The following is a 25,292-nucleotide window of genomic DNA, read 5'->3' as shown; positions in this document are numbered from 1 at the left end:
AATCTTCAGTGGCATTATTTATCATCAATTATTATCATGCAATGTTATCCTCTTTATTGCATCGTGTATGGATTTGATTGCAGACAGAGAGTTTTATGGGTTGCTTTCAATTGATTTTAATGATGAATAATCATGAAGTGTATTTACATAAATATATTGTTCCAATAAAGTTGTATTTTGATACTTACCTTTAATTACACTCCTGAGTGGTGCTGTTTTTGCTGGGTTTCTTTTCTCTAAGTACTATGTTGTATGCTTTCCTGTACCTGGTAATGTCTGCGTCTAGAGGTACCGCACTGCAGCAGTGAGTTACCATAAACCAACATTTACAGTGCAGTGCTAATTTACTTCGTACTGTGAATGTCGCATAGCTATAACATTGCATTGCAGTAAACAGCATTATATTATTTTATAATGCGGGACCATAACATCTCACTGTGAACCTAGCTTTACTTTAATAAGGGATGGATAAATTATCCTAGTTTTATGCAGCAGAAAGCATGAGTAGTCACATACATGCAAAAAGGGCGCTTGGATATTTGGGCGCAGGGTGAAGCCAAAAAATGTCTCACTTGGCTATTACAAATGTACCAGCTGCATTAATTACCCCTCCAGGCCGCCACAGACTATTGGGTAAGATGCAATTTGTCTGCCAGCCATTGCTATCAGCCGAATTGCACAGTTTTTTCTGAAATTTAGGCTCAGTCTTTTGTCGGCACCCAAATTACCCTCTGAGCGTCACTATAGCCGCAATTCACATTATAGCGTATGGCTGCACCCAGCACCAGGTCGCCCATGAGGCGGCGTGAGGCAGGTTCCTCAGGCGGCAAAAGTGGGTGGGCGGCGCCCGTTTGGCCATGGGTGGAGGGGGCCCACGGAGCTGGAGGGGGTAGCAGGGCACAGCGGTGGGGAGGGGGGTCAGACCCCCTCCCTCACTTGGGTCCCCCGGTCTGTGCTCCCCTTCCAGCTGTTAGCACAGTGTACAATAAGACAGCGGGCGGGGTAGCGATGACTCACCTCCTTCAGTGTGCGTTCCACCGTACAGTGGACGGCATTGCAGGAAGTGACGAGCGGTGGAACGTCAAGGAGGTGAGTCATCGCTCCCCCCCCTGCTGCATGACACTGCGCTAATAGCTGGAGGGGGAGCTCAGACCCAGGAGACCCAGGTGAGGGAGGGGGGGCCCGATTCCCCCCAAGGTGCCCGCTGCCCCCCTTTCTGCCTGTTACCCCCTCCAGGCTAATTGCTAGGGCAATTATACTACCCATGGGGGGGGGGGGCGGCAGGGATGAGCAGAAACTACGCCAGTGCCAATTTACACATCGTAGTTCGCATCTACGCATCGTACTTCGTAGGTGAAGTTTCAAAACTATGCTTATGAATTTATGCGTAGCGAAGTACTGTTACGCGTAGCTTACGCCCACTATGTGTATTGCGTAGTGAACTACGAATGCGTTACTCGTGGCTAATTTTCCGCGTGCGATTGTATGCTTACATATTTACGCATTGGAAAAGGGAATGTATGCATAGAAGAGTTCCCCATATAAGCATTTAAAAAGGATTTAATGTGTAAAATTTTCTGCATACAGGCATAAGCATCCGCATACACTACGCTTCGCTCTACGCGTAATTGCGTATTTTAACGTGTATTCTACGGAATGCATACGAAGCGAATATTTGATTTAAAGACAAACATAGACAAAGACAAACACTTATATAGCGCTTTTCTCCTGGCGGACTCAAAGCGCCAGATCAGCAGCCACTAGGACACGCTCTATAGGCAGTAGCAGTGTTAGGGAGACTTGCCTAAGGTCTCCTGCTGAATAGGTGCTGGCTTACTGAACAGGCAGAGCTAAGATTCGAACCCGGGTCTCCCATGTCAGAGGCAGAGCCCTTAACCATTACACCATCCAGCCACTAGAAGTCGTAGTAGTGTGGCGAAGCGTAATTGCGTAAAACTACGCGTAGTTCCAGCATAGCGAAGTTGGCTGACTACGACCATTCCTGGGGGGCGGCATCTTGACAAGTTTGCCTCAGGCGGCAAAAAGTCTATAACCGGCCCTGGCTGCCCCCAAATGTCCAGCGCCCTTTTTGCCTGTCTTGTGAGTAGTCTGCTATGTTGCACTCCTAAGGAACCATTATGTTGTATGTCAGCCGTGACCATTATTATGCATTTATATAGTGCTGACACCATCCATAGTACTTTATACACTATGTAGACATTTTACTGACTGTCCCTCAGAGAAGCTTACAATCAAATCCCTACCACAGCCAAAATCTAATGTCCATACTTAGGGGGTAGCAGTTACTGTACCAGCATGTGTTCGGGATGTGTGAGGAAACCACAGTCATGGTGAAAAGGCCTCACACTAACACGAGAAATACACATTCTTCTAAACTTCTAAGCCCAAGGGGGTGTGTGGCTAGAAATATATAGGATGCACTAGAGCTAGACTGTGGACACAGGCGGATGAATACTTTGGAAAGATTTTTAAAGGTATTAATATTTTTTAAAACACACAATGAAGTGAAAAAAGCAGTAATTACCGGTAATAGTCATTATTGCTTTTAGCACTGCCTTACAGTATAAGCCTTGTTTGTTTCTAATAATGCATTATGCATGCGTGTGCCTAGATGCATTCCAGCAAGTATCTGATTGTAGGATGGACATTATCTGCAGATGTGTCCTCCTCTGACTCCCCCATAAACACAGAGTCTAATAAGTTGCAAATTGTCTGAACTGGGGTACGTGTCACCTCAGCCTGCAAATCTGAAAGGAGCTTCACTCATTGTAAGATGCCAAACAGTGAAGAGGCATTCTGCAAGTCTCGCAGCTCAGCGCTTGTGTCCTCCGGGGCTCAAACCAAAAGGACCCCACGGCTCCCCAAGTGTGCTCGCTGTAGGAACCATGGCAAATCATCTCCTCTGAAGGGCCACAAACGTTTCTGTATATGGAAGGACTGCTTTTGCCAGAAGTGTAAGCTTATTGCCGAAAGACAGCGAGTCATGGCAGCCCAGGTAAACACAGCATTATATTGCCAGATATAGGTGACCATACACTAAACAATGTGTTTAAGGCATTCTCTCGTATTTTAGTAATATGGCTTATTATTGAGGCAATCACTTTTATTCACTATGGATGAGATAAGATTGGACAAGGCTTTACAATCAGTACTGTATGGTATGTGGCCAGCTTAACTAGTTCGCGTTCCACGCTTTTACCCCTGAAGGTTCCTGAGATTTTTGAAGGTTCCTGAGATTTTTTACACTTTAGCTGTGTTGTTTTGATACAGCAGTAACTTTTTAATTACTTATACCATCTTATTGATGTACCTTTAGTTTTTTTTCCAGTACAATGTAGGCTTTCTTTGGGTAACATTTTATTTTATAGTCATTTTATTGGGAAAAATTAGGTGTAAATGCAGAAAATGCATTCATTTTTCACCCGTTCTCATTTTCACATGACACGCCCCACAGGTATAATGAATTCTTTGGCCCTTCTGGTTAAAATGATACCCCATATACCATATTGTATTACTAGCTGAGCATGTGGCGGACCGTTATACCCAGCCTTCTCTTCTGTAGCAATTGGATGCGTTCGCTAGAGCGGCAGTTCGGGGGCCATGGGGCCTCAGACTTTCGCCTTATCAATAGCATCTGTTCGCTACAGGTGGCAGGTATAGGTATTGCAGGGGTTAACAAAGGGTTAATAGGCTAGGCTGGGTTTAAAACTTAACTGGGAATTAAAAAAAGAAAAAAATATATTTTATTGGGACAATGTCACTTTTTTTTACTTTTAAAACCTTTATTTTGCCTAACTGTGTTGAATAATTGGTATTATTATTGATTTATATTGTTGCTATTTGCTAGCAACAATCATTCACAGGTGCGCGGGAGCAATGGACAATCCGGTGATCTTATTTGTTTTTATACTATAGTCTTGCTTTATCTGTAGCTAGGCTTTGTTTGCTATAGGCTGGAATGTTAAACTCAGTGACATCTTTATCTTAAGGGCTGGTTCAGACGGACGTCTGCGTAGCGTCGCGTCTGGGGGCGTTGCGGCGGCTGCGCGGTCAAGCTTTCAGTAGCCTTCGGTCGCGTCATGATGCGGTTGCGGTTTTTTTTTCCCGTAGGGGAACATTAGCCGTCGCGGTTGGCCGCTCCCTGGAAGCTACATGTTGCTTCCAGGGGCAGCCCGAACGCTCTCGAAAATCGGGACCCGAACGCCGCGTTCGGGTAAAAGCGCGCAAAAGCTTGGTGTAAACGCTCCCATTCACTTGAATAGGAGCGTTTACCGCCACGGTCCGAACGCTTGCGGTAAACGCTCCGCAAGCGTCCGTCTGAACCAGCCCTAAAGGGGAACTGAAGTAAGAGATATATGGAGGCTGCCATATTTATTTCCTTTTAAACAATACCAGTTGCCTGGCAGCTCTGCTGGTCTATTTCTCTGCAGTAGTATCTGAATAACACCAGAAACATGCATGCAGCTAGTCTCGTCAGATCTGACTTTAAAGTCTGAAACACCTGATCTGCTGCATGCTTGTTCAGGGGCTATGGCTAATAGCATTAGAGGCAGAGGATCAGCAGGGCTGCCAGGCAACTGGTATTGCTTAAAAGGAAATAAACATGGCAGCCTCCATATACCTCTTACTTCAGTTCCCCTTTAAGGTGGCCACATACCAATACCATACAATAAAATGATCTAATTTTACGGCAATTCGATAAAAACGATCGTTTGTACAGAAAAATTTAAAATGTTTTTCTTATCATCCGTTCGAGAATTCGAATCAAATTTCCAATCTGACCGAATTTCCCATTTTTAATCGATAAAAGATCAGGAGTGTTGGATTCTTCTGATCAATTTACATGAAGATTGAATGGTGTAGGGTAGATTGACCATTTCTTCATCTACAGAGCCAAGCAATTTTTTCTGAGTTTTTAATCATTTTTTTTAAGAATTAGGGGAACAATTAAACATATGTGGGTGATACATTGGTCAGATTTGTGAAATGTTACAATCAGTCAGAAAAAAATGAATGCAATTCTTAAACTGAAAAGACATTTAAGATGTATGGTGTGTGTCCACCTTAACGTTGACTGGTTGATGCATATAGCTATGTAATATTAATTTGTGCACAGACAATACAATACAATAACATCTGTAAAGCACCACTCTCCCATAGGACAGTGGCAATGCTACACAAGCTACATACCTAGGTAACAGTGTAATAGGTCACCAAACCTAGTAAAAAATAAATAAAGTGTAAAATGTGCTGAATCCTAGCTACATCCAGAATAGATGAGGGATGGTTTCAGTGGTGTAGCGTAGGAGCATTGGCCCCCTTAAGCTCTCTATACATAACAACTGATATGGAGCACCAAAACCTGCCAGGGACAGCTGCAGTGTCAGAGAGGTGTAGGCTGGGGAGGAGAACAGTCTATTAATGGCTACAAATAATCAAAGCAGAAATAGAGATGCTCATTAGCATGTTAGCACCAATAAAGATCTAACAAACCAGTTGAAGGAGGGCCCCTACTGGGCCCCTCTGTCCTGGGGCAGTCGTTCCCTCAGCATCCCCTATTGCTATGTCAGTGGATGGTTTGAAGTGCACTTAAGGACCAGGCACATTTCTAATGATCGGTGCTGCGTGGGCTCTACAGCCCGCAGCACCGATCAGGATTACACCGGGGTGATCAGACTTCCCCCCTTTTTTCCCCACTAGGGGGATGTCCTGCTGCAGGGGTCTGATCGCCGCCGGCCATTAGTGAGTAGCGGGGGGGGGGGGGGGGCTCCTCAAAGCCCCCCTTCGCAGCGATTTCCGCCCTCTCCCCGCTTACCTCCCTCTCCCTCTTGGTGTGTAATGTGCAGGACGGCAGTCCGTCCTGCGCATCCTAGGATAGGCTTTGGCCTATCATATGCCGGTGATCCCCGGCCAATCAGAGGCCGGGGATCGGCGATCTACGTCACGGCACTGCTGCGCAGCAGCGCCGTATGATGTAAACAGCGGGGATTTCTTCCCCGCGTGTTTACATTTTGCCAGCGAGCCGCGATCGGCGGCTCTCCGGCTGTTCACGGAGACACCCTCCGTGAACTGACATGGAAAGGCCGAGCGGCCGTTTCCATGGTAACCCACTTAAGACCTGCTGACGCCTATGGGCGTTAGCTGGTCCTTAAGTGGTTAATTCTAGCTTCATGCAGATAAGGGTTGGTTTGAAGTATTGAATTCTCGCTACATCTGGATAAGGGATAGTAGTCGCAGGTGCCTTATTTCACTGCAGTGGCGGCTCCAGGAATTTTTTTTAGGGGGTGCTATGCAGGTGCTGGACCAATTTCCGGGGGAGCTGACGACCTGCGGCGCGCTAAGCGCGCCGCGGCAAAAAATGGGTGTGGCTACAACCTGCGGCGCGCGAAGCGCGCCGCGGCGAAAAGATGGGCGTGGTCATGACCGGATGAGGGCGGGGCTAACTGTAATTTAAAGTGAACCCAGGGTGAGAGTTATATGGTGGCTGCCATATTTATTTCCTTTTAAACAATACTAGTTGCCTGGCAGCCCTGCTGATCTATTTGGCTGTAGTAGTGAACTGAATTACACCAGAAACAAGCCATGCAGCTAATCTTGTCAGTTCTGACAATATTGTCAGAAACCCCTGACCTGCTGCATGCTTGTTCAGGGTCTATGGTTGAAAGAATAAGAGGCAGAGGACCAGCACGGCAGCCAGGCAACTGGTATTGCTTAAAGGGAGATAAATATGGCAGCCTCAATATTATTCTCACCTCGGGTTCCCTTTAAAAGTGCAACGCAAAGACAGAGGGCCCAAGTTTTGGTGACCCTTTTCCCAGAAAATTCACATAATTGTGCAGGTTTTCTCAAGAAAATACACGTAATGTGAGCAGATTTTAACAAAAAACACGTTCAATGACCCCAATATGCACAATCGTTATCAGATATGGCTCCAAAATGCACAATCGGTAGCAGATATGACCCCAATATGCACAATCGGTAGCAGATATGACCCCAATATGCACAATCGGTAGCAGATATGACCCCAATATGCACAATCGGTAGCAGATATGACCCCAATATGCACAATCGGTAGCAGATATGACCCCAATATGCACAATCGGTAGCAGATATGACCCCAATATGCACAATCGGTAGCAGATATGACCCCAATATGCACAATCGGTAGCAGATATGACCCCAATATGCACAATCCGTAGCAGATATGACCCCAATATGCACAATCGGTAGCAGATATGACCCCAATATGCACAATCGGTAGCAGAAATGACCCCAATATGCACAATCGGTAGCAGAAATGACCCCAATATGCACAATCGGTAGCAGAAATGACCCCAATATGCACAATCGGTAGCAGAAATGACCCCAATATGCACAATCGGTAGCAGAAATGACCCCAATATGCACAATCGGTAGCAGAAATGACCCCAATATGCACAATCGGTAGCAGATATGACCCCAATATGCACAATCAGCATCAACTGAAAAAAAAAAAGAAAAACCCATTTACTCACCTACAGCCAGAAGACCTTCTTTCCCGACCTCCTGTCCCGAGTCCCGACCTCATTGTGGCGCGCAGCGCCCGCGCGCCCACGATCCTCTTCCTTCCCGACGTCACGACGAGACTTCCTGCCTGCATGCAGAGAGCAGGGCTACGGGAAAATGGCCGCCCGAAGCCATGCACTGCAGACTCGAAGTCTGCAGAACAGGGCTCCGGGCGGCCATCTTACCGTAGCCCTGCCTGCTGCTCCGTGCTGCCGCTGTGTGAACTGACTTGGCGTCTTTTAGACGCCTGAAGTCAGTTCACTCCAGGGGGTGCTTTGGGGGTGCTTGGACAATTCTAGGGGGTGCTCGAGCACCCCCTTGCACCCCCCTGGCGCCGCCCCTGTTTCACTGGTCCTTTTCCAAGTAGCATATATATTATTATTTAGTATTTACCAGTAGCGTAGCTAAGGAGCTGTGGGCCCCGATGCAAGTTTTACATTGGGGCCCCCCCAAGCACTCTATACATAACAATTGATATGATGCACCAAAACCTGCCAATGGCAATTACAGTGTCAGAGGTGCAAGAAGGGGATGGGGAACAGCTTGTTAATTATTGCCACTATTGAGGCTACTTACACACCAGGACGTTGCATTTAGGGGACGTTATAGGGCACATAACGTGCCCCTAACACAACGCCTGGTGGTGTTGGAGCAGGACGCTACCAAGAGCCGCATTACAAGCAGCTCTTGGTGCGCCTGCTCTGTCGGAGGCACTGCAGAGACCACGTGAGCGGAGCTCTCCGCATCACATGGTCCCGCCAGCCAATCCGCGGCCGCTCCAGGATGTAAACACTGCAAGTGCAGTGAATAATAAGTAGCCATGTGCCTGGCTACGTAGTGGCCTCTCCCCGTCTCCTCTCCGCCCATAAAATAAAATAAAAAAAACTTTACTGAGCATGTGCAAACCGTCTATGCATGCAGTACGTTACGTAGACGTGCTGCGTTACAATGTAATGCAATGTGGGCACTGTGAACAGCCCATTGATTTTTCATTGCTGTGTGTTGGGGTGTGTTACAAGTTGCTCTAACGTGCGCCTGTAACGTCTCACTGTGAAAGCAGCCTTAAAGTATCTATAGAAGTGATTATTATGAGTACAGGACAAATAGAAAGCTAATACTGCAGTTGAGGGAAGGCTCCTCGGGGCCCTCGGGCCCAAGGGCCCCGATGCCGTTGCAACCTCTGCACCCCCTATTGCTACGCCCCTGGTATTTACTGTATACAGCACCAACATCTTCAGCAGCGCTGTACAGAGTATATTGTCTGTTCCTCATAGGGGCTCACAATCTCATCCAGAAAAGGATTAAGATGAAATGGTGCCCTAGGCAAGATAGCAGTTTTTGCCCACCGCTGATGGTCACCTGGCTTTTTTAGTAATATTTGGTGGGGTTAGCATTCACCAGTTAAACTCTCTCCAGGCCCTAGGCAACTGTCTAGGTTTGACAGGTGGATGATAAAGCTCTGATCTAATCCCTACCATAGTCATATGTCTATGTACAGTATCGGGTAGTGTATGTATCGTAGTCTAGGGCCAATTTAGGGGAAACTCAATTACAGTAACTTATCTGTATGTTTTTGGGATGAGGAAGGCAATCGGAATGTCAGGAGGAAACCCACGCAGAGACAGGGATAACATACAAACACAATACCGATAGTGCCCTGGCTGGGATTCGGAGACCCAGTGCTATAAGACGAGAGTGCAAACATATGCACAAAATCAGCTTCAATTTTCCAACAACTCAGAATGATTAGCATCTCACTGACCATCCTGAATTTTGATGAAGCCAGGTGCTGCACGTGATTGGTCCATTTCTAAGTTCCATAAAATTGCAAACCTTTGTGCGGCTTGAATACTTGAACCTATATTGCACAATGGAGCTCACCACCACTGGCAGCCCATCAGTTATAATACAGCCTATGCAAGTATCTCAAGCTTAGTACCCACAATACGATTTTTGTGTCGGCTATTTCCGTGCCAAACTATCGTTTTCCTGATTTCGCAACCGTAGGTACATTTTTTAGCAGTAACACGATCGTGCTTAGCGGTGCGCAAAGATTGTGAGCAGCATGTGGGATCACTGAACGGGCAATCGTTCAGATCATCATAGACTTATGCAGTAATTAGCATGATCGCGGAAACAATCGTTTCATTTTTCGGCTGCAAACTATCTACAAGATTAGGCCAGATGGATCCAGAAATGATCCTTCATCTGCAAAGATCCCCCAATCCATCTGGCTGCAGGTACTTATCTTCAGTAAAGATGAGTTGCCTAGATCAGTAATCCTACTGCTAGGTACAGACTATACAATTTTCTGGCAGATTGAGGGCTGGTGCACACCAAGGGCGCTTCTGAGCGCTGTTGAAAACGCTAGAGCTTTGAAAAGCGCTTGGCTAATGTATTTGAATGGCATGGATCACATCAGAGCGATGTGATTTTCTCCCAAACGCAAGTCCTGCAGCATTTCTGTGCTTTTCTGAGGCAATTCTGCCTCAATGTTAAGTATAGGAAAGTGGAAAATTCAGAGCAATTTTCCAAGCATTTTTTAGAAAAGCTGTACACTTCCAGCTCTACTGTACAAAAAATAAAAAATTGCTACACCAAAATGCTCCAAAAAAGGAAAAACTAGAAAATCGCTAGGCATATGCCTAAAATCGCATTGAAAAATAGCTTTAAAAAACGCTTAGCGTTTGCGATTACGCCAGCGGTTTTAGGTGTGCACTGGCCCTTACTGTCAGATCGATTATTTCCAACACATCCGATCTGATTTTCAATTAATTTTCCGCTCACTTCTATGGAAAATCAATCGGACATCAGATTGGAAATCAGATCGGACATGTTGGAAATAATCGATCTGACAGTAATGTCAGAACATTTTATGGTGTGTACCCAGGATAAGAACAATGTCAGGGATGCGGTGCCATGCATTTTCTGCAATGTGGCCTCAAGGCCTTTTTAGCAATACCAGTTGCCTGGTTGTCCTGTTGATCCTCTGCCTCTAATACTTCTAACCATAGACCCTGAACAAGCATACAGCAGATCAGGTGTTTCTGACATTATTGTCAGATCTGACTAGATTAGCCGCATGCTTGTTTCTGGTGTTATTCAGACACTACTGCAGCCAAATAGATCAGCAGGGCAGCCAGGCAACTGGTATTGTTTAAAAGGAAATAAATATGGCAGCCTCCATATTCTTCACACTTTAGCTGTCCTTTAAAATGTATTTTACAGGAACAGAGCAAACAGGGAGGAAATGATTTACCAGGTTTGGTGAACAGTGGTGAACACTGTAGAAAAAAACAGAAAATCCAGTTAGCTAATTGTGACCAAGAACCACTAGGAAAGTATAAGGGGCCAAAAGAGACTGAAAAGCCCTCTTAGTAGAATATATAATACATAATTTTGCCTTCTTAAAACAGAATGTATTTCATCATTAAGTGAGCAAGAAAAATCTCCCATGATGCATCAATGCTGCTTATGTAAATCATCTCTTTATGCCCCAGAAAGCCAGGCACACATCCAGAACCGCTGGTGTATAGTGAGCCTTTAGTGTATATACTTTGCAGCACCATACCAATCCATCATGCATACAGCTGTTTCTTGGAATTGAATGTTCCTCATCAGTGAATGGCATGGATTAATGTGGCTCTATAAGAAAGGGCTTGGTCCAGTACTACAGAATACCCAGATACAGTGGGATGCGAAAGTTTGGGCAACCTTGTTAATCATCATGATTTTCCTGTATAAATTGTTGGTTGTTACAATAAAAAATGTCAGTTATATATATCATATAGGAGACACCTTTTGAACTAATTATTGGAACTCAAATTGGCTTGGTAAGCTCAGTGACTCCTGACCTACATACAAAAGTGAATCCAATTATGAGAAAAAGTATTTAAGGGGGATTAATTGTAAGATTCCCTCCTCTTTCAATTTTCTCTGAAGAGAAGCAACATGGGGGTCTCAAAACAACTCTTAAATGACCTGAAGACAAAGATTGTTCACCATCATGTTTTAGGGGAAAGATGCAGAACGCTGTCTCAAAAATTTCAGTTGTCTGTTCCCACAGTTAGGAACATATTGAGGAAGACCACAGGCTCCGTTCCAGTTAAGGCTCGAAGTGGCAGACCAAGAAAAATCTCAGATAAACAGAAGTGACGAATGGTGAGAACAATCAGAGTCAACCCACAGACCAGCACCAAAGACCTACAACATCATCTTGCTGCAGATGGAGTCATTGTGCATCGTTCAACCATTTGCTGCTGTATGTGAGAGTGGTGCAGAGGAAGCCTTTTCTCTTCCCACAGAACAAACAGAGCCGCTTGAGGTATGCTAAAGCACATATGGACAAGCCAGCTTCATTTTGGAATAAGGTGCTGTGGACTGATGAAACTAAAATTTAGTTATTTGGGCATAACAAGGGGCGTTATGCATGGAGGAAAAACAACACAGCATTCCAAGAAATACACCTGCTATGGTGCTACCTACAGTAAAATGTGGCGGTGGTTCCATCATGCTGTGGGCTGTGTGGCCAGTGCAGGGACTGGGAATCTTGTCAAAGTTGAGGGACACATGGATTCTACTCAGTATCAGCAGATTCTGGAGACCGATGTCCAGGAATCCGTGACAAAGCTGAAGCTGCGCTGGGACTGGATCTTTCAACAAGACAACGACCCTAAACACTGCTCAAAATCCACTAAGGCATTCATGTAGAGGAACAAGTACAACATTCTGGAATGGCCATCTCAGTCTCCAGACCTGAATACAGTTGAAAATCTGTGGTGTGAGTTAAAGAGAGCTGTCTATGCTCGGAAACCATAAAACCTGAATAAACTACAGATGTTTTGTAAATAGGAATGGTCCAAAATACCTTCAACCAGAATCCAGACTCTCATTGAAACCTACAGGAAGCATTTAGAGGCTGTAATTTCTGCAAAAGGAGGATCTGCTAAATATTGATTTCATTTCCTTTTTGTGGTGCCCAAATGTTAGCACCTTCCTAATTTTATTTAAACAATTGTTGCACACTTTCTGTAAATCCAATAAACTTAATTTCACTTCTCAAATATCACTGTGTGTGTCTCCTATATGATATATTTAACTGACATTTTTCATCGTAACAACCAACGATTTATACAGGAAAATCATGACGATTAACAAGGTTGCCTAAACTTTCACATCCCACTGTAGCTCATAGTGACCCAGAATCACTAGGTAAGTACAAGGGGCTTAAAAAGGGACTTCATTGAATATAATGTAATGAGTAAAATTGCTTATTATTTAAAAAGTTATATTATACATTATTTAGTCAGTGCTTGAACATGGTAAAATCTCTCCTCAACCTAATTTACGTTCTGAAATTTGTCACAGATGGTGACAACTTTACTGCTGGCAGGTGCATCACTACGAAATGTTTATTTATTATTCCGAACTGGATAGAAACAACACCTGGGGCCATACGCAATTCTCTTTTTCACCTAGGAGATAATTTTTCATCTTCAATTTTAAATAGCTTTCCAGCACTTTCAACTAAAAAAAGTACCAAAAAGTAGGTGAAAAAGGTACTATCAAAATTATTTTGAGCATTTTCTTGCTTTCTGGTGGCTTAAAAGGCATTTTATTGACACATTTTACCTAGGAGAAAAATCAGGAGAAAACGTGAATTGCATATGGGCCCTGGTCTCCCAGAATGTGGCGGAGAAGAAGTTCTACATTATTCTGCCTAGGCTAAACATCACTGGGAGGGAGGGGTTACATCACTGGGAGGGAGGGGTTACATCACTTGGAGGGAGGGGTTAGATCACTGGGAGGGAGGGGTTACATCACTGGGAGGGAGGGGTTACAAATCTGAATTTTTAGTTTTAGGCCTAGGACCCACTAGCAGCGCTTTTGTAAGTGTTTGTGATTTGAAAAGCTCTTACTAATGTAATGCTATGGGTGACTTTTAAAAAAATCACATAGCTCAAGTAGGATCTAACCCACACCCACATTCAAATCTCAAGAGCTTATAAAAGCGCTCCTAGTGGGTTCCAGGCCTTACACAAATTTGAGAGGAAAATATTCAGTAAGTTTGGTGGTGAAATACTAAGGCACAGTTCACAATTATTGCTTAAAACTGAGAATTTTCTGCAAGCATTTTTTTTATGTATTTAAATCCTTGTTCAAATGCAAATATTTCTCTTTTTTTGGGGGGGGAGGGGATATATTTTCATGAACATGCTTCCTGCCATGTACAAGTGTGGCCATACTGTGCCTGCGTGAGTACAGCTGGCAGTACGGCTGTGCTTGCGCACAGCGAGGTGCAGGGCCACAAACTTTCATAGAGTAGTGGTGGTGATCAGGGCAGCCATCAGGGGGGGGGGGGGGGAGGACAACTGATACTAGAGTGAGGGGCCCAGGGCCTCCAGGGGGCCCAGACCACTCCCCTCCAACACGCTGGCATTAAAAAGGACCCACAAGGCGAGAAGGTCATAAAGAAATAAATACCTTTTAATGTTAATGATGCTGCTGGGAGGTGGTCTGTGCTTTAATTTAGGCTGTAGCTGCCTCTGAATGGCCGTTAAACACTCTGTTCCAGGCCCCAACCCCTTCCAGGTCAGGATGGCTGACTTGGATACAGTATTTCCCCATCGCACCCCGCTGCTGCGCAGTTTGCTATACACACGACCAGGAGCGCTCTGCACAGGCGCATTATGTAGTTGTGACATCATAACTACGTAGTGCACCTGGACAGAGTGCTCCCTCCCAGCTGCGTGAATGCATACAGAGATATGCTTCGCCAAGCAGTGGCTGCGCAGGAAAGCCGCTACCACCCCAACCTGGAAGTAAGTTTGGGAGTCGCTACTGAGTAACGGAGGGGGACAGAGGAGAAGGGGGGAGCAGAGGGCATGAGGAGAGCCCACTAGACATGCCTGCTCCTGCCGTTATCATTTTATTTTCCACTAAGGTATCCTTAATCCTATGAAAGCTCTTACGGACAGGCACAGGGGTGGGGTGGCTAGTGGACAAACACAGCAGTCAGTGGGTGGGCCTGGGAAGGGGGGGGGGAGGGGGGCAGGCCTGATGATGTGTGAGGAGCCCCAAAATTTCTGATGGCGGCCCTGGTGGTGATCTTGACGAGAACGTGGGAAACCTCTGGATGTTTTTTAAAGAAAACCTGAACTGAAAATTAAACGTCAAAATAAGCATTATGCAGGAGAACAGAGGCGCCAAAAGGATAAAAGGAAGCTAAATGAGCTTAAAAACCAAATTCTTGGTAAATAGAGGAGGTAGTGGTTGACTTACCTCCTCCAAGTAGACACACAACGACTGTAGTAAACACAGTCAATATATTTTATTTATGAACTCCAAATATGCAACGCGTTTCACAGGTTTGATCCCGCTTCATCAGGCAATAACAACGGAGCAATAGCATATGTGGTCAGTAGAAGAGCCAGGCACCTCTACTGGAGTTCATAAATAAAATCACTGATTTTATTTATGAACTCCAAATATGCAACGCGTTTCGCAGGTTTGATCCCGCTTCATCAGGCAATAACAACGGAGCAATAGCATATGTGGTCAGTAGAAGAGCCAGGCACCTCTACTAGGTGCCTGGCTCTTCTACTGACCACATATGCTATTGCTCCGTTGTTATTGCCTGATGAAGCGGGATCAAACCTGCGAAACGCGTTGCATATTTGGAGTTCATAAATAAAATATATTGACTGTGTTTACTACAGTCGTTGTGTGTCTACTTGGAGGAGGTAAGTCCACCACTACCTCCTCTACTTACCAAGAATTTGGTTTTTAAGCTCATTTAGCTTCCTTTTATCCTTTTGGCGCCTCTGTTCTCCTGCATAATATTGAGTCCACCCTGGGTGGAGGGTTGAACCCCTTTTTCTCATCTACAGTGAGCGACTTCTTATTCCTGAGTGGGGTTAGGAAAATCTCCCCACCTGCCTTTACAGTGGTTGCCTAATGGTAACCCTGGTTTGTGAGTATTAATATTTACTCTATCTAGTAACCATTTACCAGTACATATTACACTATTGGGGCTCTTGGTGTTCCTTGTTTTTGTCAAAATAAGCATACACAATTCATACTTACCTTCCATGTAGTATACTCCTCAGTGTCTTTCTCCTGTCCTGCGCCCTGTTTGTTCACTGTGATCAAGGGAATTTTCCGTCCTCCATTTTGAAAATGGCCATTACCCACAACAGCTTTCTGGTCAGCACACAGTTAAACTGTAACATCGCCCACTTGAGCCATACGGAAACATGGACATTACCTGGTACATCAGTTTTCCTCTCAGCTATAACTGACAGCAACTGATATTTTACTGACAGCAACTGATATATTTCAGATCTGACAAAATATTGTCAGAACTGGAAGGGATTATTGTCAGAAGAAAATGGTGAGCTTCTGAGAGTAACTGATGGCAAGGTAACTATGTAATGTTCATTTGAAGTTACCTCATGTGTTTATTTTAAATATTTTTACTCAGTACAGGTTCTCTTTAAAAACTGGCTATCTACAGTGAAACCTGTATGCCAAATCTCTGAAAAGACTAATTTTGTGCACTTGCTATCTTCATAGACGATTCCTAAAACTGTTGATTTTTATCACAATCACTGATTTTCCAAAGGTACCACTTTGACCACTAAAGTACCGAATGCAAGGTGACTGCAGCAGCCACTAGAGCTGCATTGGTTTGCACTGGTTTTCCCATATGCTTACTGCTGCTCCAGTCCCCTTTCTGCTGACCACAGTCCCAAAGCAGGCAGTGGGGCATGTGCTCACCTCTTTCTCCAGATTTAGGGCACTTTCACAATGGGGCATTGCGGTGTGTCAAATTGAATGGGGAAAAACACATTGGCTATCATTCATAAAGCATTTCTGCATGCGGAAATGCTTAAAACAGCTGACTTTACCGACCACTCGGCAAAGTCAGCATTCATAAAGCCTTTTTCCGCATGGAAAAATGACACTACCGAGCAGAGTGATAAATCACCGCCTTGCGCGGTGATTATCGGTACAAATGTAGCAAAACGTTCATTCATGAAGATCACCGCAAAGCGGTGTGAGGTCGGGAAGTACCGCTCACTCTGATGTGGCGATACCAATGTAAGGGAATGGAGACACACAGACCTCCCGGGCAGCTGCAGCAGAGCGGAACACGGAGAAATGTATCAACTCGGCAGCTTCCGTGTCTCCGCAAGCCTACCGCCCGCCTAGTTCGGGGAATCTCCGCACTGCTTCCGCACATGGATACATCTTTATGAATGCCCACCCAGAAGTCTAAAAATCAGCCAGCGGTGTTTTCCCGCACTGATTCTGTTTACCGACAGCCTGTTCATGAATGATAGCCATTACCTGCGTCTCAATGCGGTCCGCCGGAAGTCCTCGATCTGACGCGGCTCCAAAACTATGTTTGTATTTCTCTACTGATTACCTCATTTTTTTCTTCCTTTGGACGTGTAATTTTCAGGTAATGCGGGGTGCACCACTATAGCCGTAATTAAAATGCCGCCCAAATCATGGTGCTGAGATAGCCTGATTCAGGAAATGGGGGTATGTTGTGTGAGCAATCGCCACCCTACTACGGCCACTACATTCAGGCATATCTTTGTTGAACTGCACCCCACTGATTCATGAATAGAACCACTTTGTTAACTGGACTGCTATACTGTATGTGCAGACAATCTTATACATTGTTCTTTTACATTGTTGTGGTTCTAGGTGGCTTTACGCAGGCAGCAGGCTCAAGAAGAGGAGCTGGGATTAAGCCACGTTACTCCTCCTCTCAGTACAGCGGACCTGATAGTAAAGAGAGAACACAGCAATAACTCCTGCCTGCTGCTGGAGAACAACGGTGCCCAGACCACGAGTGCCACCACTGCTGTCACCACGCTCAGCTTTACAGGTAAGCACACATTTTCAGCATTGAAGTGATTTATGATGTTTTCTGCCAAACCACAGTTTATGCAAAGACTAAAAAATTGCTCTGCTGAATTCATCCTAGTTGGTATGGGGACAGAAACAGCAGCCATTGAAAATACTAGCCAGTGCCACTTGCCTGCAGCGGTGTACCTAATCGTGGGGCCAACCAGTTAAACTGTCATGGGGCTTCCTTCTTGCATTACTTACTATGCCCCCATGATTACAAATGTAGCCACCTCAACCACCCTCTCCCACTGTAGAAATACTAACTCAATACAACTGAAGGAGGCACACCACAGGCTTGATCTTTCGTTCAGTTTAATGCTATGTCAGCACACACTACATGTTTTGGGCTCCGACCCTTCACACACTCCTGAGCCCAAAACATGTAGTGTGTGCTGACATAGCATTAAACTGAACGAACATTCAAGCCAGTGGTGTGCCTCCTTCAGTTGTATTGCCTTAGGCCCGGTTCACATTAGCCCCCAAAACCGGTCCATTCCCGGATCGAACGGGGGAACAGATCGAAACGGATGCAAATGGATCCAATGTTCACCTATAGATTTGTTCACATCCGTCCGTTCGAACAATCCGCTGAATGGACCGTAAGTTTCCTCCTGTAGCAATTTTCCAGACCGCTGAGCCCAGCGGAACAGAAACGGAAGTTGAAGCGCTGCATTGGAGGCAATGAGAAAACGGAATGTTTCTTCACACTAGTGAAGAAACGGATCGTTCCACACAGCAATATCCACTTTGGTGATGGTGGTCGGGGGGGGGGGGATGTGAGGAAACGGAATGGAAGCAGCTGAACGGCAACGGAGTGAAACCGGATCAGATCGACCGGTAATCAGATCCATTTTCACGTATCCATTTGCCACTTAATTACAAGTGTGAACCGGCCTTATAACTCTCTGTGGTGCAGAAGTGGTGTACCTGCTTGGAGGAGTGCACCGGCAAAAGCTCTCCTAAGAGGGATAGAACAAGCAGGAGCTCTCAACCGTTGTTGGACAGTATGGAAATATTAAGAGAATGCACAATTTTCCACCCCTTCACAACAAGTGTAGCCATTATTCCCCATACTCCCCATAACAAATGTGGACACAGTTACTTTACCCCATCAGTCCCTACATAAATATTGGGGATCAGCACAACTTTCCTCTTTTTTTCTATTAAGATGTGTGACTACCCCCCCCCCCCCCCCGAAAAAAAAATGAAGTCAGCTCCTCCCTCTCCCCTTTAAAGGACAACTGTAGTGGAAGTTAAATGGAGACTGACATATTTATTTCCTTTTAAAGCGGATCCGAATTGAAAAACTAACTATAACAAGTAACATGTCTATATATCTTATCTAACGTTTAAATAGTTTACATAGCTAATCTAGCTGCAAACAGCTTCAATCGTTTATGATTATTTATTCCTGTGATACAATAAGGGCAGCCATGTTCTGTTTGTCACAGGCTGAGGGCTGGAGATGCTATCAGATTGCCTGAGTGTAATGTGACAAATTCAATCCCCTCTCCTCCTCCCTCCTCCCCTCTGCCTCTGAAATATCTGGCTTATAACCTCCTCCTCCTCCTGCCCAGATTGAGCTCCCATAAGCCCTTGCTACAGTGCCAAGGCACTCTAAAAAGCTGTGGGCGAGGCTTGTTTAGTTTATAGGGAAATAGAGTATTAAAACAAAACCAAAAAAGTATTTGGCTTGAGGAATGTCCTATAAACTATATGAAAGGAACACAATTATGCAATGAGTAAAAGTTTATCTCGGATCCACTTCTAGCAATACCAGTTGCCTGGCTATCCTGCTGATCTTCTTCCTCTAAGGGCGCGTTTCCACTATCGCAAAATCACATGCATTTCCCACATGCGAATTCGCATAGGCAATACAAGTGGATGGGGCTGTTTCCACTTGTCAGGATTTCTTTGCGGTTTTGTGTTCAGGAAAAATCTGCACGGCAGAGCCATCAGAATTCGCTCGCCGCACACCGCTAGGTGATTCGCATACAATGTATTTAATAGGAAATTCGCATGCAGTTTCGGTTTGCGAATTTTACTGCAAATTTGCATACGATTTCACATAAAACCAATGAAAAAACACACAGGCACTGACATGGTTAAATTCGCATACATACAAACATATGCGAAATCGTATGCGAATTTGCGGTAAAATTTGCATACAAACGCTAACGAATTCACATCCCCATGCAAATTAGTTACCGCGGTTTCCGCAACGATTCCGCACTGCACAAGTGGAAACGGACCCTAATACTTTTAGCCACAGACCCTGAACAAGCATTGGCATATCAGGTGTTTCTAATGTTATTGTCAGATCTGACAAGATTATCTGTGTGCTTGTTTCTGGTGTGATTCAGACAGTACTGCAGCCAAATAGACCAGCAGACTGCCAGGCAACTGGTATTGTTTAAGAGGAAATACATTTGGAGCCTCTACATACTGTACCTCTCACTACAGTTGTCCATTAAAAGAATGTTGTCAACAGCACATAGGAGGGGCCAACTTCTTCCCTCCCTCTAGGACCCCCTCCTGTGCTCAACAGGTAGTCTCCTCTCCTCCTCCTCCTCCTCCTCCCCCCACAATTAGGAAGTGCAGAGTTGGTGCTATAACCTTATCTCTTCCAGGGATGTTTCCATTGTCCATTCCTGTCTGCTATAGCTGCCAGCACATGTGCTGTGCTTATGTGTATGGGGGAGGGTGGGAGAGGAGGAGGAGAGACAATTATCAGAACACAGGAGCTGGGCCATTGGAGACGGAAGAAGGCGGGCCAACCGCCCTGCCGAAAGCAGGCTGTGACATCACTGGAAGGGTGGGGCAACACTCAATATACAGCAATATATAGATATAGGAAGTGCTTCTGATGCTGAAACCAGAATAATTCATCTAAAATTAGGTATCCTGAATAATTTACTGCATTCTACTATATGTCACTAGAGTGCCTCTTTAAAGAACAACAGAAGTGAGAAGAATATGGAGGCTGCCATATTTATTGCCCTTTAACCCCTAGCCGACCACTCCATGCCTATTGGTGTGAACGTGGCAGCAGCTACCCCAATTGGTGTGAAGTCCTGGGGCGGAGATTGCGCCAATGCATGCGTATCCCCGCTTAAATGACAGAGCGGAGTCTTCCAGCGGTGATCGCCGATAGGAGACTGTTAGACGGTGAAACCGCCATCTATTTATATTGTACAGAGCTGCGAACTATGGCAGCGCTGTACAGGGGACAGCCATGTCACTCGGCTGTCCCCTCTGGAGGCACAAGAGCGATCGGGTGTCATAGGCTGTTGCCTATGACAGCCGATCACTGTCATTGGCTGGTGGGGGGCAGGAAAAATAATAAAAAATATAGTGATATTTAATTAAAAAATAAATAAAAAATAAACAAAGCCCTGCAGCAGCGATCAGAGCCCACCAACAGATATCTCTGTTGGTGGGCAGAAAAGGGGGGGGGGAAATCACTTGTGTGTTGAGTTGTACGGCCCTGCAGCGAGGCCTTAAAAACTGCAGTGGCCGAATTTGTGAAAAATAGCCAGGTCACTATTGGGGTGTAGGCCTATGGTTCTGAAGTGGTTAAAGAGGAACTTTAACCAAGGATTGAACTTCATCCCAATCAGTAGCTGATACCCCTTTCCCATGAGAAACCCCTCCCACAGTGTGATGTCAGGACCTAGGTCCTGACTCTTAACCTTGTTGCATTGTGGAAAATAACAGCTGTTTCTAACTGCCAAGCAACCAGTATCTCTCTCATAGCATATGTATAACTATAAAAAAAGCAACCTTTTAACCTATCGCAATGTTAGTGGGTGTGGTTATAAATAATGGCAGTTGGTGCTGTCTAGTTTTTTTTCTTGTCTACTAGTAGTAAAGATGATAATGTGGTGGCTGAATGTGGATCAAACAAAATTAACAAATTACATGGCGAATATCAACAAATTTCTTGATCTCTATTCAATTTTTTAACTTCTCACTTTGCAAAGTATTGCTTTATTTTTCCCCTTTCCTCTTTAAAATACAAAGTAATTGTTGTTTTAGTAATTATTTTTTTATTACAAGATTCATTGTAAAATAACTCATTTGATAAAATAAGGAAAAATACTTGAAATGAATAAGGCTTTTTGAATCGAGCCCATGATCATTTGATGATAATCTGTCAACCAAAGACATACAAACCAATCGCCTGCGTCACCATGAATTCAACTCACAGAGAATATTTGTAAATGTATAATCTCCTGAGAAACAGAAAGAAAACAACTGAGGTGCTTCTTGTTGCGTTTTTGTCGTTGTTGTTGTTTTTGTTGTTTGTTTTACATTTTGTTGTGATTTTGACGTACAGCATATGGTATGTTTGAGTTTCACATACCCGATGCCACACAAGCAATTTTTCACAGCTGTCATTAATGTTCTGTGGGAGAAACACATTGTTCCAATGTTTCTGATTATGAGGTTAGGGAGTGAGTCAGCCAAGGCTGCTGTTTGACCTTACAGTCCGGCTAATGAGCGGTGGCTTTGTTGCCGTGTGATTTCAGCGATCAGGGGGGTGACCGCTGCCTTCTGATGAAAATTATCTCACAAGAGATAGCCCTCATCTTCCTAATGTGTAACAGGTCAGGCTGAGCAGACAATAACCCAGTGTAAACGATGAACGCCAAAGTCTATTTTTATAGCATGATGCACATTTTATCCTCAAGGAGATAAGCAGCTGTTTATTGCTTTTTTCCTGGTTCACTTTAATATACAGTACTGCCCATAATTATTCATACCACTGGCAATTTTGACTTAAAGTAACTTTTATTCACTTTTACGCTCTCACTATCCTCCTGGCCAGCACAGGTGTCACTTTTGGCTCCAGGCAACGTCCTCTGAGATTTTCAACAGTGTGGAACATCTTGTATTTTTTAATAATACTTTGCATTGTAGCCACTGGAACTTGAAAACCTTACTTTGTCTTAGCCATGACTGTCCACAAACCAACTTCAGAGAGCTGCTGTTTTTCACCTGTTGAGTTGATGAAAACACCTGTTCCCAATTAATCAGGGTAATTAGGAAGCTTTAGAACAGCTCAGACTATTTGGAATGGTGTAGAACTTTGGATTTTCCCACAGACTGTGACAGTTTGTGAAGGGTATGAATAAGTTTGGACTAGTAAAGTGCTGCATGCTGTGCGTTCTACGCAGCTAAGCCGCGTTAGACTGTTTGCACATGCTCAGTAATGTTGGGGAGGAGGGGAGAGCGGCCGGGCACATGGCTAATTAATATTCACTGCACGGTGTGACGTGCAGTGTTTACATCCTGGAGCGGCCGCTCTGTGCGGCGATTGGCCGGGCGGGACCACGTGATGCCGCATGCATCCAAGAGTACGCATCACGGACGCCAGAGTGAGCTGCACAACGCGGCTCACTCTGACGTCCACATCAGAGAGCACCAGGCGTTGCGTTAGGGGCACGTTATGTGCCCTATAACGTCCCCTAAACGCAACGTCCCACTGTGAACCTAGCCTCAGGAAAATATATAAGCAGGGGCATAACTATAAATCATGGGGTCCTCCAGCAAAACTTTGATGGGGCCCCTTAATGGTTACAATCCTTCCCTTGTCTCTTCTTGGTGACCCTCACAGCCTGGAGGCCCATCTTACAAGGCTCATACAACAAGCATGGCCATCAGGATCTTCACACTCATAACATGTGCAGCCCCAAAGACACCGGATCTGGAGTTTTAGAGAAAAGGAAGATTAGTAGTTGGGGCCCCCCACAGTCCCAGGGGCTGCTCCCCCTAGTTAAGTCCCTGGATATATGATCACCTGTCATTAGAAAGGTATGGAAGCAGCTGTTAGGCTCCTTTCCCGCTTCATCCGTTGTGGTGCGCATCCATAGAGGTAGGATTGCACTGCAGCATCGTGATAAGTCACCTCGCACTGTGTGCTATGACTTGTACAGCGCAGCATACAGTCCATAGACTTTTGCTTGCTCCGTACCCCGTACCGCATGCGCCGCCCGGTAATGCACTGCAGATAATGCACCACACTGCAAACTGAGCGGTGTGAAAGGCCCCATTGAAATATAATGGCATCACGTGTTGATGCAGTGCTGCATATTATGTTAGTGTTCTAGGAATAAAGCTAATACTGCTGTTATCCAAAACTCAGGCAACCGGCAAAGGGAAGTCTCAACTAACCGCCATGCCTGAGGGATAATGGGGACTTTGCTTTTTGCAGGTTTTGATGCTTTTTAAAGGATACCCGAAGTGACATGTGACATAATGAGATAGACATGTGTATGTACAGTGCCTAACACACAAATAACTATGGTATGTTCCTTTTTTTCTTTCTCTGTCTGAAAGAGTTAAATATCAGATATGTAAATGGCTGACTCAGTCCTGATTCAGACAGGAAGTGACTACAGTGTGGCCCTCACTGATAAGAATTTCCCCTTTTTACCTCTCTCTTGCTCTCAGAAGCCATTTTCTGCTAGGAAAGTGTTTTATAGTTGGAATTTCTTATCAGTGAGGGTCACACTGTAGTCACTTCCTGTCTGAGTCAGGACTGAGTCAGCCATTTGCATATCTGATATTTAACTCTTTCAGACAGAGAAAGAAAAAAAGGAACACAGCATAGTTATTTGTGTGCTATGTACTGTACATACACATGTCTATCTCATCATGTCACATGTCACTTCGGGTATCCTTTAAATACGTACCAAGCCTCCACCGATGTCTAGCTGCTTTTCTGAATCACCTCGTGGGTCCCTAGCGGTTTACGACGTCCATGTACGGGGGAAGCCGGACAGCCGCAAGGAGCTCACATGGTGATTCAGAAAGGCTGCTAGACATCACTGGAGGCTTGGTAAGTATTGGGGGGGGGGAGGGGGAGGTTTATTTTAGGCCAGATACTGAAGAAATCGGCAAGCACATGTAAGGTGTCAGATACTAGGGACTGTGCTTTAATAATAAGAGCCCTTAGATATGCTTTGGGTGCCTCCTACCTGCTAGAGTCCCACCCTGAAGTGAGGAAACTACTGTATATTGATAGGTTTTTTTTCAAATTATTTGATCAGGCAGAAAAATCCCCCCCCCTCCCCCCACTAGCTGGAAGGGGTCTTGCAGTTATCCTGCACTCATATGCTGCGCCCCTCCCCTCCCCCCCACTGTGTCTCTGCTCCCCCTCCCTCAGCAACATTGTGAGTGGCAATCGGAGGAATGACCTGTGTCCCCGGCTACGGTGGCTGTGGTGAAACAGAGCGGAGAGAGCAGCAGCATCATGTGCAGTGCCATCAATAACCTTGCCTCTCTGTCCCGCCCGCTGTGTCTCAAATTTATGGCACCATCTAGTGGCGACTTGAGATACAGCGAGTGCGACAGAGATGCTAAACAGGGATCCCCGGCATTGCACGGGATGCTGCTGCTCTCTGAATTGCTCCACTGTAGCCACCAAAAACACAGGACACACCAAGGAATCCTTGTGGAAGCATCACTTCAGCTGCACAACGGGCATCCAGCACACAGAGGTACATGGCAGTGGTGAGTACCTCTCATAGGGACCTGATGGGTAACAATACACTTCCTTACCTAGTGTCATCTAGTGCATTTTGCATTTCATCCTTTTATTTTGCACTCATTTGCTTTTCTTCCCTATATTTGAACACTGACCAATGCCTTCTTCTTATCACACCTTTGATAGGTTGCTTTACATTTTTGTTTAACTCATTGCATGCTGCATTGTGCTGATGATAGTGCACAGGGAGCAGGCAAGACACAGCTATCTATAATATTAATGCCAGCCTACTAATTATGAAACAATGTTT

At 45.0% G+C, this 25,292-nt stretch overlaps 1 protein-coding gene across 2 annotated transcripts in view; it reads left to right on the top strand.

Annotated features, from left to right (window-relative positions):
- The first annotated feature begins 2,752 nt into the window (after positions 1–2,752).
- LOC137545699 (doublesex- and mab-3-related transcription factor 1-like) overlaps positions 2,753–25,292 on the top strand; it is a 35,214-nt gene continuing 12,674 nt past the window's right edge. For both annotated transcript variants that reach the window (XM_068267228.1, XM_068267227.1), the window contains exons 1-2: positions 2,753–3,016; positions 17,284–17,467. In XM_068267228.1, the coding sequence (XP_068123329.1) occupies positions 2,795–3,016; positions 17,284–17,467 (406 nt within the window). In that variant the 5' untranslated portion in view covers positions 2,753–2,794. The remainder of the gene's footprint in view (positions 3,017–17,283; positions 17,468–25,292) is intronic.

The sequence above is a fragment of the Hyperolius riggenbachi genome, chromosome 2 (assembly GCF_040937935.1).
Source record: "Hyperolius riggenbachi isolate aHypRig1 chromosome 2, aHypRig1.pri, whole genome shotgun sequence".
Taxonomy (NCBI): domain Eukaryota; kingdom Metazoa; phylum Chordata; class Amphibia; order Anura; family Hyperoliidae; genus Hyperolius; species Hyperolius riggenbachi.
Note: the sequence above shows the minus strand (reverse complement) of the source record. Positions and strands in the feature narration are given on the sequence as shown.